This window comes from Tiliqua scincoides, chromosome 3 (assembly GCF_035046505.1).
Source record: "Tiliqua scincoides isolate rTilSci1 chromosome 3, rTilSci1.hap2, whole genome shotgun sequence".
In the NCBI taxonomy this organism is placed as follows: Eukaryota; Metazoa; Chordata; class Lepidosauria; order Squamata; family Scincidae; genus Tiliqua; species Tiliqua scincoides.
Genome location: NC_089823.1, coordinates 101,033,142 through 101,046,457, shown reverse-complemented (window position 1 = coordinate 101,046,457; position 13,316 = coordinate 101,033,142). Strand labels below are relative to the sequence as shown.

Below are 13,316 nucleotides of genomic sequence, written 5' to 3'. Positions count from 1 at the left end.
CGTGATCGCTCCGCTTTCACGTTCACTGCTGCAGGGAGCCCTGCTAAAGGTCACGCCGGGCTCCCCACACCCCCGGGAGGCTGCAGGAGGCTTGGGTAAGTGCACCCAAGCCCCTGCAGCCCCCTGAGCGGCGCGATCCTGGGGATTGCGCCACTGCCTCCAGGCTGCCCCCGCCCCTTAAGGGGGCAGAGGCCAGGGCCCACAGAAAAGTCCTGGCTTATACCCTTTACTTTTTTCCATTAAGCCATTTCTGCCAAAGTTGCAAGTACACAACAGGGATCAAATGTGTACACCTGTGGGCTGGGCAGAAATGGTTAATGGATATGAGCATTCATTCTTGAAAAAGTGCACATAAAGCAAACTTGAGTATACATTTAAGAGGCAAACTACGCATTATATTTTTGTGATGCCTCCAAGCTGCAGACCTGTGTATTCTCTCTCTCCCATGCCCACAACACTGATTGCAAGTCTCTCAAGAAGGGTGATTTTCAGTAGAAAAACTTGGGAGAGGTAAAGTGGTTAAGAAGCCCCTCCCCATTCTGGATTTCCACTGCATTTGTAACAGAGGAACATATGAGAAAAACAAAAGAAGACACAACTGAAGTCACAGGAAGCTCAGTATATCAGGAAATTGACTGCATGGACAGAAAACAGCCTTAAAGCAAGCTCCAATTTGAGCTTTAAGGGGGTGGGGGAGACGACAAGCTATCAAAGAAGTCTTCACATTCATGTCCCCTCATTGTACATTCATGAACTGTCTGTTAAGGGTCTCTCCTACACATTTTAAAAGCATTTTTGAATAGACTTGAGAATAGATTTTAATCAGAAGACAGACCTATCTCATTAAAGCCACTGTAGCCCAGCTCTTGCCTGCTTAACCCCAGTTCTTCAAGGTCCCTGCATTCAAATCCTGGTGGACACTGGTAACCTTCTTCTGACACTTTTGAGCAGTGGGTGTCTGGGATTGCTAAATTATTCCAGGTGATGTTTCTGTTGGAATAAACAGAGAACCCATTAGACCAATTCCATAGACTAAACATTTGTGTAGCAAAATGGTACTCTTCTAGAGTTCTTGCACTCTTACACTCGAGCTTTGCAGCTGAGCTGTGCCAAATAATCTACAGTAGTTAATGGGTGTGGTAGACTGCACCAAGTTTGTAAAGTTAATATAATCCTGGATCTTGCCTCTTCGATATCATCTGCGTAGTTCTGGTTTTCATTTTCTTGAATATTGACATCACTGGTTCGCACAGAAATATCACAGCAAGCATTACAATTAGCTGACAGGTCATAAATGAAAAATAATGGTTCACAGTGTAGTTCTCAAGTGAGGAGCAGTCTGATCCTTTTCTCCCAGGAATTAGCTAGAGAACTGGGCTCTCCATTTTCGTTAAGTACCTGGGGACAACGTGAACTCCATTTTATCAAATTCTCACATTGCCATCCTCTGAAGGGAGCAATGGCTCAAGAGAATAGAGAAGAGCTTTAGAATTATTAGAAGAACATATCCTCTGCAAACTGAGATTTAATGTAGGGCAATACGCTGAAGGAGAATGAGAAAAAGTACAACTATTAGCATGAGTCAGCATTACAGGAAGCAGTAATGCTAAACAAAGGGAAGACATGGCTAAGTTTACTTTTAAAAGGTACTTTGCATCCTCAACCTATTTAACTCTGGAGAATCCTATCCATTTCTTTGGTTACGTTTGTATCCCACCCATCTAACAAGGTGCTTGGAGCAGGAACATTTTAGCGTCACAACAACCATGTGAGGAAGATTAGGCTCTGAGACAGAGGATTACTCATTCAAAGCCATGCAGTAGAGCTGTGGTGTAGCTAAGGGGGCAGGATGGTACATTGCCCTAGGTGCCACAGCTTGAGGGGTTGTCTTAGAGGCCTCCGAAAGATGCTTACGGTTTTCAGTGAGAACACGAAATGCCTTTCAGAGGCCTCTAGGACAGTGATTCTCAAACTGGTGGGTCAAGACCCACCAGTTCGTGCAACACTTCCCCCGTCCCTTTGAGGCACAAAGACTGCTCCTCACTTGAGAACTGCACAGCCCTCCGCAGCGCTCTCCGACGCTTGGAACCTACAATCAAAGCGGGCGCAAAGCGCTTCCGTTTTGCAGGAGGTGCAAAAGTAAGTGCAAAGCCCCCCACCCCGGGCTGCCCTAGCCCTTCCCCGAAAGAACTTACTGAGTGCGTAATGCTCCCTCAAAGTTTGAGAGCCACTGTTCTAAGCTGTCGTATAGGTGTCGTTAAAAAATGTTTGGGAGGGAGGGTGTAATGGCGGTATGGGGAGGTTAAAAAATTTTGTACTCCCTGGTACCAGATACCTTAGCTACACCACAAGTATATTAATTATTATTATTATTATTATTATTATTATTATTATTAACAACAGTATTTAGATACCGCTTTTCAACTAAAAGTTCACAAAGCGGTTTACAGAGAAAAATCAAATAACTAAATGGCTCCCTGTCCCCAAAGGGGCTCACAGTCTAAAAAGATGCAAATGAATACCAGCAGACAGCCACTAGAACAGACACTGCTAGGGTGAGGTGGACCAGTTACTCTCCCCCTGCTAAAAAAAAAAAAAAAGGAGCACCCACTTGAAAAAGTGCCTCTTACCCAATTAGCAGGGGTAGAGTGGCCATCTTCAAAAGGGAAAAGGATATTGGCATCTTTAGTAGTTGCACTTTCAGAGAAGTCACCATATTAGTTAGCCGCAACAAAAACAAGGAGCCTTGTGGCACCTTTGTCTAAAAGATTACATGAGTAACTGTGTAGAAGATGGAATTCTGGTATATGAGGCCAGTGTGGAGTAGAATATTGAACTTGCACCTGGTTCTCCCCTGCTCTCAGTGCTCACTCATCCGTAAAGCTCATTAATCAGTCACTATTTCTCAACCTTACTTGCTAGTGTTGTTAAGCGGATAAGGGAGGAAAGGGCACCATGTTTACCACCCCTGACTCCATGGAAGGATAAAAATATAATATGCAGGTTGTCCTGCAAGGAAAAAAACAAATGCTGCTTCTGGGTGAGACTTCCTCTCCTAAACAACTATTAAGGGTATAGAAACTTGACCTACTTCATACAATTTTTATTTTATTTTATTCCATCTCTTCCCCAAAGGACCAGAGGTGGCTAGAAACATAAAGAAATATAAAACCAAGATAAGCATAAACACTGAAAGAGTTAAACAATAACATAACAAAATCAGGGAAGGCTTCATAAAATAAATGAGCCTTTAACTGCTTTCTAATGGAGAAAAAAAGGAGGAAGCACAGTGAAACTCCCGCAGGGTGAACGAAAAACAGGCTCTCCCAAAGCCTCTTCAAGACAGCACCTTTAACAGTTGAGGGAAGTGCAAGAGGGCCTTCCCAAGAGTCATCCTACTACCTACTGAGCATTATAGTCAAGTGGGGATATGAATGTGGGCATCTTATAATCAAAATCCACACTTTAGTTAATGCAAAACATTGGGTATAAGTAAAATTCATTTAAACCAAAATACATCTTTTCTCCCCATTGTGCATTAGTCCCCCAAGAAGACAGACTATATATGAACAAGAGAGTGAACAAGAGAATTATGTTATGGTGAGGATGACCACTATCTCCCTCCCCCCACCCCTCCAAAAATGCTGGTGTGGGGAGAGAGAGAAGCTGTCATGTTACAATGTGAAAGAACAGCTGCCTCAAAAAAACAAAACACAACGCAGTCAGATAAGTGATTAAACAAGGACAAAAAGAGCAAAAACTGCCTGGCAAGAAAGGAATTCAGCAGCCTCTTAAGGGAATGAAATCATGGCATCAAAAATAAGGACAAGCAATAAATACATCCCACAGTCAATTTTTTAAAATTCTTGTTAGCAGCTGAATAGGAGATTTGATTATGCTGATCATATTCAGACTTTTACTATTTATGTTTTATTTTAAAAGTTAACACCTCACAGCAAGCACAGGTGGAACTCCACAGTCTCTCACAGTTTGAAAGCCAAAGTGTCTTTGCTCCCAACAATCACATTCTCTCTCGTGTGCCCCAAAGTGATTACTAGAAAGGCCTGATCTCAGCATGGTTCATTTTAGGTCACAGCGGAGAAAGCCTGTACCAATTTGGAAACCTAAATCAAGAGAACACACTTTCAGCTAATGTAAAGGCTGATCTGACATCCACAAGTCAGCAAGCTGAACACAGCCCCACTGATTTTGCCCCTTTTGGCCTTAGCCTGCAACATAGGAAGTTGCCAAGCAACTGACAAGGCTGCAATATATGACTGAATGGCTGTGTTGAATATGGCAGGCAAGGTGTTCTGCAGGCCTAATCAATAGACAAGGGAACAGAAAAGGTCATTGTGGGTTTGACTTCTCAATATTTCAAGCAGATCAAGGCAATAGAATAAAAACTCAGGAGTTACTGAGTTACTGCCAAGAATTTCCCTGGTTAGTTAGACTCACCCTTTAAATATTTCTAAATCATGCATTAGCTATGATGCTAGATTTGTTGCAGATCAACAGTAGAAGCAGAGTTTGCTGGAAATGTGAGTGCGCATAAGGTGTTTCACAACTCCTATCCATAGGAACTCCTAATTTCAAGGCAAATTTCACTTTTAGCAGAGTTAGGTCATAGCACAGTTTCTTACTTTAGGGACCACTTCCACATGCTTTTTTAATTTCCAGTTTAGCTGTACATGAAGGATTACTGAGACAAAAGTAGAAAAATTTATATTTAGACTTACCCTGGCTGTGTACCATTTGTTACACAGTGATATGTGAAAGGTCCAAACATCTGGACCCCCAGAATTCCATACAGAAGCAGAAAAAACAGAAGGAATATCGAAACACTCCAGATTTGTTCACCTGAACGCCTAGCAAAAAAGAGGAAAATATTAGATACACAAGCAATATGAAATTATTTTGACAAAACCACCACCACTACTACAATATATTTGTGAAGTACCTAAAAATAGTGCCTATAAAACAGATTAGACAAATTTCACCCAAAGGATTTATAATGTAATTTCATAGAAACCACAGAAAATTGCCTTCAACTGAGACAGTCCATTGGTTCATCTAGGTCAGTATAGTTAACACGCACTGGCAGCAGGGTCAGACTGATACTTTTCTCTACCCTACTTAAAGGTGCTGCCAGTCATTGAATCTGGATCTTCTGCATGCAAAGTAGGTACTCTACCCTGAGCCATGGTTTTTCCCCAGATGCGTTTATATGTGTTTCCACTCAGCCCCTCCCTTCACCAATGCAAAATGATCACCTTTCTTTCACGTGCTCAGGGGGAAGGGAGGGGTCGCCTGGAGAGAGAAGGATTGATGGATTGTCAGCCAGCTGCCCTCTCTCTCTCTCTCTCTCTCTCATTGAGGCTATTGTTAAAGGACTGTTCAGTTTTTTAAACTGATTTTAAAGGGGTGCATTTTCCCCTTCTCCAGGGATCAGCACATTTCTTCTCATTTGCAGGGGCCATTCGTGCTGAGTCAAATCTGTGTATAAAAAATTCATGTATAAAAAAGCTGGACCTGTATATTCACCCACATACACTAGATGAGTAGAGGACAGCCTTGTGGGGATGGATTCACCCAAATTGTGGTTTAATCATTTCAAACACTTGGTTAGATTATATTCCAGCACAGAATAGTGGGAGTAAACAGACTTCAAAAGCAGAAAAAAGTGTTTTTAAAATATACAATTTGCAAAATGTCATGGGAATCATGGAACAAGAAGTGATTTTAACAGCAAAAAGGGCACGCAGGTGAGTACAGAACTCATGGAGATTTTTTTTTTTTAAGATTTCGTTTTTTCCCCCAAGGAGGAAAAGTACAGAAAGTGGTGCTATGTGTTTTTATTCCAAGGGCGCATTTTTATAAATTATAATTAAAAATTATAATCACTTCAAAAATGTACTAGCTAGGTTACATAGGTGTTATAGTGACAGCAGAAGCAGTCATTACCCATGTACCATGACCCCCCCCCCAACCACCCCAACCAGCCTACAGTGACCAATATGTAGAGGTGTTTTACTTTTGTACAGATTTTGGTGGATTTCTAAAATTTGTTTTAAAAAATGAGAAGCGCAGAAGCAGTGTTGTCTGTTCTTCATATTTCGTTACCACTGGAAAAAAATCACACCTTTACCTACGGCTCCTTGCAGTTTTGCTCCTCAAACTTTTCACCCCAGCTGAGCTTTGATACAAAAGTATGCTAACTGGGCAAAAAGAACTTGAGAGGAGTTACAGGAAGGTTAACAATGGGCACAATGAGTGTTCAGTACCCCCCTCTCCATTTTACTGTAAACATTAGGCACCCATTCCCTCTTTCTATGCGAATGGGATACTTCTGCAGAGAGAGAGACAGAGTCAGAGAGAATGGCCACTGCTAATATTTAGTCTGGCTGATAGGAAAACCTGCATTTTCTAATGACTACAAACTTGAGCAGAGAGTGGCAACCAAACCTGACTTTCAATTAGTGTACCTGGATGATACACAACACTTGTTGCTCTCATACATCATATACAGCATACACCATATGCTTAGAGGCATATTTAAAAGATTATATCTACATATACATTTAAGAACATAATGCATGAAGCAGCCAATATGAACAAACTTTGACCATCTGGCTAGACTTTGGCATCTGCCGTTTAGACCACAGCATCCAGAGCAACTCAGGACACACTGGGCTACATAACAAGTCACACTTTTTTAATTATGTTTTGTTTTCCATCTCAGAATAGGATCTAAAGTTGAAAATATAAATAGGCAGGACTGGAACTTCTCAGGGGCTTCAATGACACCTTTCACAATTCTTCACATTCTGTAGTATATTTCTACTATGATGTGTATGGGGATGATCTTAAATAACAAAAGACAGTGACTTCATTGGTATAATCTTACAAGATCATGTTTTCTTACACAACAGCAAACTTTGAAATTAAAAATAAAAAACCCTACTTACTTCAAAATGTTTGTTATCCTGGTTCTTGGCAACTCAAACCGAAAATAGATCCGGAATGCTCGAATCATTATAAGAGGCCGAGGAATCCTGAGCATACCCCATGGTGACATCTGATCAACTATTTCAGCAATTTCAAACACCTAGAAAAAAAGGCATGTCTTTTTCCCTCTGATTTTCCTGATCGTAACACTAGTTTTTGAGCTAATTTTTTAAAATTTCTACACTGAAGATTGCAAAATAATTTCCAGGACAATGAATTTTCACTGTCAACTTTTTTCCAATGCTTTCTCAGTTTGGTGATGACTTCCAGATTTCTTAACATAATGTCTCAGTTACAATGCCTTTGGCAACTACTAATTTTAAAATTCACATAGCTGACACTTGATGTTCCAAGATAAGTTATCTTGATTGTGAAGCTAAAACTAAAAATTAAAACTAAAGGAAACCATATAATGGGATTAACACACTCAGATATGGAATATATTCAAGTAGAGGGCATAATTCCTCCTTTTCCTCACATACAGTCATGCATGCATGGAGGGATTGCTGTAAGGCCCTATAGAACTCCCCTCCCTACCTTCTCTCCCCCCTGGATCAGATCCTGGGATGGAGAGAATAGTTGGAAATGAAAAACAGAAAGTCTGCTGGCTTGTCATTTCAGGTAATAGCATAAAATATTGCACACAAGCTGCGTAGGGGCAGAGATGCTCCACTGTTTCAGGAAGCATCATGCCCGTCGAATATTTGAAAATGACAGTATTTTGATTTATCTAAAATCAGAAATGTACTGATTTACAAACTAATATACTAATCGTGATGTAATCTAACTATAGCAATATCTTGAAATTTGTGTACCAATTGTTCCATTACACACTGATTAATTAAAGAAACATTGATATGACAAGAAATGTTGATTTGAAAACAGTGTACAGGATATGAACTCCTATATGCATTTACACATATAGCCAAGTTATATCATACACAGTGGTCAGGAAGTTCCATTTAGCACACACTTGTGGTGCATTAAGGAAGAAATCAGTCAGGATCTAGCCTCCTTTTTCCTTCAAACCAGTCAAGGCACATCTTCTGTCTGAGATTAAGATGTCTTCTGTCTAAGAAGAGCACAATATAAAATTGAATATAGAACTATATTCCTAGGATATGGAATAACCCATGTTCTCTTGTACTCCGCTGCAATTATCTGTTGGTGAAACCATTACATGCCACTGATCTGAAGCAGTGCGATGTAGAGGGTGGGGAGAAGAGTTGTTTTGCCTTCAGACTACCATTAAATTATGTACCTGGAGAGAAGCTTTATTCTTGGCCTAGCTGAGACATGAGGCCATCACTACTGGACTAATCTTGACTGTTGCTGGAGGAGAAAAGGCCCTCGGGCTGCTTTTAAATTTTCTTAACTCAGCTCAGCACTTAGAGGTGGAGTTTGAATTTTAGCACAGTGTAATTACCTGTAAAACTAATGACACCCAAAGACAAAAAACCATGAATCCATCAAAGACACACCATCGGTCCTTCACATAGGAGCTATCCCCCTAAGGAGAAAAATTAAAATTGAATTATATTAGTTATTTATACTAGTTGATGGATAACAATAAAAAAGTCAACAGATATGTTAAGAACACCTAACATTTATAACAGAACAAAGTAACAACATCCTAGCCTTTGAAATTCTTTGTTAACAGTTGCTGATTTAACACAATGAATGCTTTAACCAAGACAGAAAATTGTGAGTTAAGCTTTTCGTAAAAAATCTCTCATCAGTTTTTCCACAAACAGTAGCTTATACAGTGCACTCCATTTACACCAAGCAAGTTTGTGTGTGACAGCTATTCAGAACAGCCTGTAAACGTCTGTGATGGATGCCACTAACCAGTACTTTTAAACTATTCCTTCCACACCCTATACTGAGCAGAATGAATCTACCGTGTTTCCCCGATAATAAGACCTATCCCGAAAATAAGCCCTCCCCTTACTGTGTAAGATTCCTCTAAAATAAGCCCTCCCCCGAAAATAAGCCCTATTGAGATTGCTACTGTAGTGAAGGTGATCCCCTGCGCTACACGCTACATTACGGTACCCTCTGTATGCACCGTCGTCCCCCCCGGGTGAAACGCACGCCGCGCTCCGAGCTGCATCCAATCAGAGCTGCAGCAGTGAGCGCGTCATCCTGTTCTTCCCCAGTGATTTGCTTGCTGGCGCCATTGAGAGCAGTGCCGCGGAGGAGAGCTGAGGCAGGACAACATAAAAACCCGGTATGTAAGCGGGAGTGAGGGGGCATGATGGAGGATAAAAGAAGAACTCAGGAGGCATGATGGAGGATAAAAGGGGCATGATGGAGGATAAAAGAAGAACTCAGGAGGCATGATGGAGGATAAAATAAGCACTCAGGGGGCATGATGGAGGATAAAAGAAGAACTCAGGGGGCATGATGGAGGATAAAAGAAGAACTCAGGAGGCATGATGGAGGATAAAATAAGCACTCAGGGGGCATGATGGAGGATAAAAGAAGAACTCAGGGGGCATGATGGAGGATAAAAGAAGAACTCAGGGGGCATGATGGAGGATAAAATAAGCACTCAGGGGGCATGATGGAGGATAAAATAAGCACTCAGGGGGCATGATTTGTTCACATTTACCTGTTTATTAAAATTGCTGTCAATGTTCATTAAAATAAGCCCTCCCCTGAAAATAAGCCTTCTGGTGTTTTTCTGTCCAAAAATAATAATAAGACAGTGTCTTACTATCGGGGAAACACGGTATACAAATGCATCTGGGATAACTGGAGTGCTCTGAATAAACTAAAAGGCAGAAAAGGAACACAGTATAGACATTCAGCCTGCTTCTCTCTAACACACTCTCTAACAAAGTTACTCATAGCCCAAATGACAGAGAGAAGGTTCTTGCCACAAGTGTCGCCAAATTTCCTCTTTATACTGTTTGTATACCACTACTACTACATCATTCCATGTTGAACAGAAGATTGCTTTTGTGTATACCCTTGAAGAAGAAAGAGGCTGAGGTTGCATCCTGTTCATGTTGCCTTATGACTAACCAGGAACAGACTCAGGTAAACGGAACTCAAAGCTGGCACCTGATTACTGGGGTTCCAAGGGGAAAGCATGATTTTCCCCACCCACCCCGATGGTGCATTGGTTGCTGCCATCAATTAAAGATTAAGGGGTCACTCTAGCCAGGTAGGACTTCTGATGCCATAGGCCTTCAGCCACTGCCTGACCGGGACAACCTTTGGCCCCTGGCCATTGCGACCGCAAACATAAGAGTGACATGCTAAGGGAATCTCTCAGCTTATTCTTGAAAGGACCTTAAAATTGAGATTTCAAGCACACACCTATGTTAACCACTTTTGTTTCTGGGCATGTGTCACATGTCACTCCAGTTAAGTAAAACTACAACATGAGAAAGTTTTGGTCTAGTGTCTACATGTGAACCAAGTAAAGATGCGCCAGTTCACTTTAGGGCAGTAGTTCCCAAACACTCTGGAAGAGTAAAAACTCTCTGGGAGTTTGGGAACTGCTGTAAGTGCTTGCAGGGGTGGGAAAACGAAAGCAACACGATCACCATGATCATGCCACTATGAGGAAAAACTTTTTTTTACTTACTTGTGGCAGCGCCAGCACTACAGAGGGTCTGGGGAGCCTGCAGACCATGTCTGCAGGGCTCCCTGCACCTCCAAACTGCTGTAAATAGTGAAAAGACCACTTCCAGTTTCATGACAAAAACTGGAAGTGGCCTTTTTCACGATTCATAACAGTTTGGAGGTGTGGGGAGCCCTGCAGAACACAGGCTCCCTGAACCTTTCAGAGGGCTGGCGCTGCCTTTTGAGATGGTCAGTGGCACAATCGTTCCGATCACATTGCTGCCTTCACTATCGTCCCACCCCTTAATTGGGCAGAGACAGGGCTTTCCTGCTGGGGTGCCGCAACACCCCAGTTGGGGAACCTCTGCTCTAGGGAACTACATTTATGTGACTATATGTGCATGTCTCCTCCAGATCTGACACCAGCAAGACATCATGGGCCTTCCTGCCAGTGCTCTTAAGTGCTAGGATGTCACAACATGCTTCACAGCATACCTGTAACAGCCTAGCCCAGCACAGCAGTTGCTGCACCAGAGCAATACCAGAATAGGATTGTGCTGGAAGTGGCTCTAAACAGAAGACGTATCCTTCCTCATGTGGATCAAATTCATCAGTTAACTCAACAGAGGCTAGATAAGCATCACAGCAGTCTTGGCAAATATTTTAAGCAGGTAGACTGAACACATGTAAACAGTGACATTACAGATGTAGCCTCCACACCTACCTAGGCACATTAATTTTAAATGCTTGGGAAGAGTCAACACATGTACAGTTATACATCTATAAGCTTTCTTCAGACATTTAAATGAAAATGCATAGGTTTGGATACAGTCTGCTGCCACCTTTCTCATGCACATCTACCCTCCCCCACCCATGCATCATGCATCTCTTCTGAATGTCTATAAAAGGCTAATGAAGCTGTACATCCACATCACAGAAGTGAAGTACATTTTGTACCTTCACAAAGAGACTATTCAACTAAGGAAAAAAGAATCAAAAGTACAGTTTAGAAAGTAAAGTGTGAATTGGCATTTTTTGGAGGGACAATAATGGAGGAGTTCAGAAAAAAAAATCAGTAGCACTTGGAAGAACTCTCTGACTTCTAGGCAAATTCATTTAGGGAAAGCAGTCATTTTGCTCTGTAAGAGCCTAACACATAACAGTATAGTGAACGTGGGATTCTGCAAATGCTGTCAATCTAAAATTATGTCTTTCAAGTACTTCTTATACTAAGTGAGGAGAAATAATTCACATCTCATTTTTCTAAAACTTATAAGATAATGCAAAATTCAGTATTTTAACCCTTTTGCTTTAACCTTCTCTCCCATTAAAACAGTTCCTACAGCTATAGACTGGCAAATTTTGTTTTGATATATTACTTGAACTTCTCATTGATATACACTCTTTAGATTGATTCAACCATATATGTACAACTCATCATCTTTCATCACTTAGAGCGCAATCCTAAGTTGTGCTGGAAACAGGCAGGCCGGGAGGCCTGCACTATATCCAGCGCAAAGTTTGGGGTTGACTGCAGGCCAACCCAGGGCAAGAGAAAATGTTTCCCCTTACCCTATGAGGCACTGCAGCAGCCCCAATGGGTCTACTCGGATCTGCGCCACCTGATGAGGCGGCACAAATCCGAGCAGCCCAGGACTGCCCAGGACAGCATAACTGCCAGGTCCTGCCTCCGCCTCCTGCTTGCCACCTGCCTGCCCATGGTCCCACCCACCGCCCTCCTCCCACATTCCCCCATCCCCAAACACCTCCCTCCTGCCTCCTCCCTGCCCTCCCCATGTTCCCCAGACTCCTGCGTCGGCCAAGTTTGGCCGATGCAACTTGCCTTCTCCCCAGGGCCCACAGTGGCACGGGTAGGCCAGCACACATCTGTGCACCAGCCTATCTCTTTATAGCACTTTTGCAACACTCCTGGGCCAGTACAAGGAACTTGCATCGGCCCAAGTCCATTCTAGAATTGTGCCCTTAATGACTGAAAGCTGACTGAACTAGGAAGCATCATGTTTGGGTACACATTCGGCTCTATGAAAATTCTATCTGCAATAATTAATCTGTGACAGCTCACTCACATATGCAAATCACTTGTTGACATTATAATCAATAAGAGATGAATATGCATGTGTGAACCAATCTACCAGACTACAGCTTAAGTAGATTTATTACAAAAAATCCTGACTGAAGGAACTATTCTAACTTACATGATTATAGGACAGCAAAATAAGAATTCAAATCAGCGATACATTTAAAAATATTATTCCTTTTTTAAAGGAAAGTTAATTTCATTTCATGGATTCTTCCAAAGCCATGGTTTTCAAGATGATGATAAGAATGACAAAGGAATTTTATCATGACACATGCTTTGACAACAACAAAAAATCATTCCTTTTAATAGATGGACATGGCTCATTATCTATACAAACCAGTTCTCAACCTTCTCTCCAACCCTCATAAAGGTTTGTCACACTTTGATGTGACCACAACAGAAGGCAAAAAGTGAAGGGATTTTTTGTTTGTTTGTTTGTTTGTTTGGCAGATATGGATTTGAGATATGGGAGGTTGCAGGCATCAGCTAGCTAGGATTTGAGATATAGGAGGTGGGGAGAATCTGCCCCTTGCCCCAGAAACTGAAATCACCAAGGGCAGGTGTCACCTCCCCCACCTCAATGGTATTTCAAATATGCCACTGATTTATTTATAAGAGAATGGCTGCTTTT

General features: G+C 41.8%; 1 protein-coding gene across 2 annotated transcripts in view; it reads right to left on the bottom strand.

Moving 5' to 3' along the window:
* Positions 1 to 13,316, bottom strand: part of NALCN (sodium leak channel, non-selective) — a 227,496-nt gene that overhangs the window by 188,390 nt on the left and 25,790 nt on the right. For both annotated transcript variants that reach the window (XM_066620423.1, XM_066620424.1), the window contains exons 3-6: positions 8,435 to 8,518; positions 6,969 to 7,108; positions 4,740 to 4,868; positions 836 to 990 (exon numbers count right to left, since the gene is read on the bottom strand). In XM_066620423.1, the coding sequence (XP_066476520.1) occupies positions 836 to 990; positions 4,740 to 4,868; positions 6,969 to 7,108; positions 8,435 to 8,518 (508 nt within the window). The remainder of the gene's footprint in view (positions 1 to 835; positions 991 to 4,739; positions 4,869 to 6,968; positions 7,109 to 8,434; positions 8,519 to 13,316) is intronic.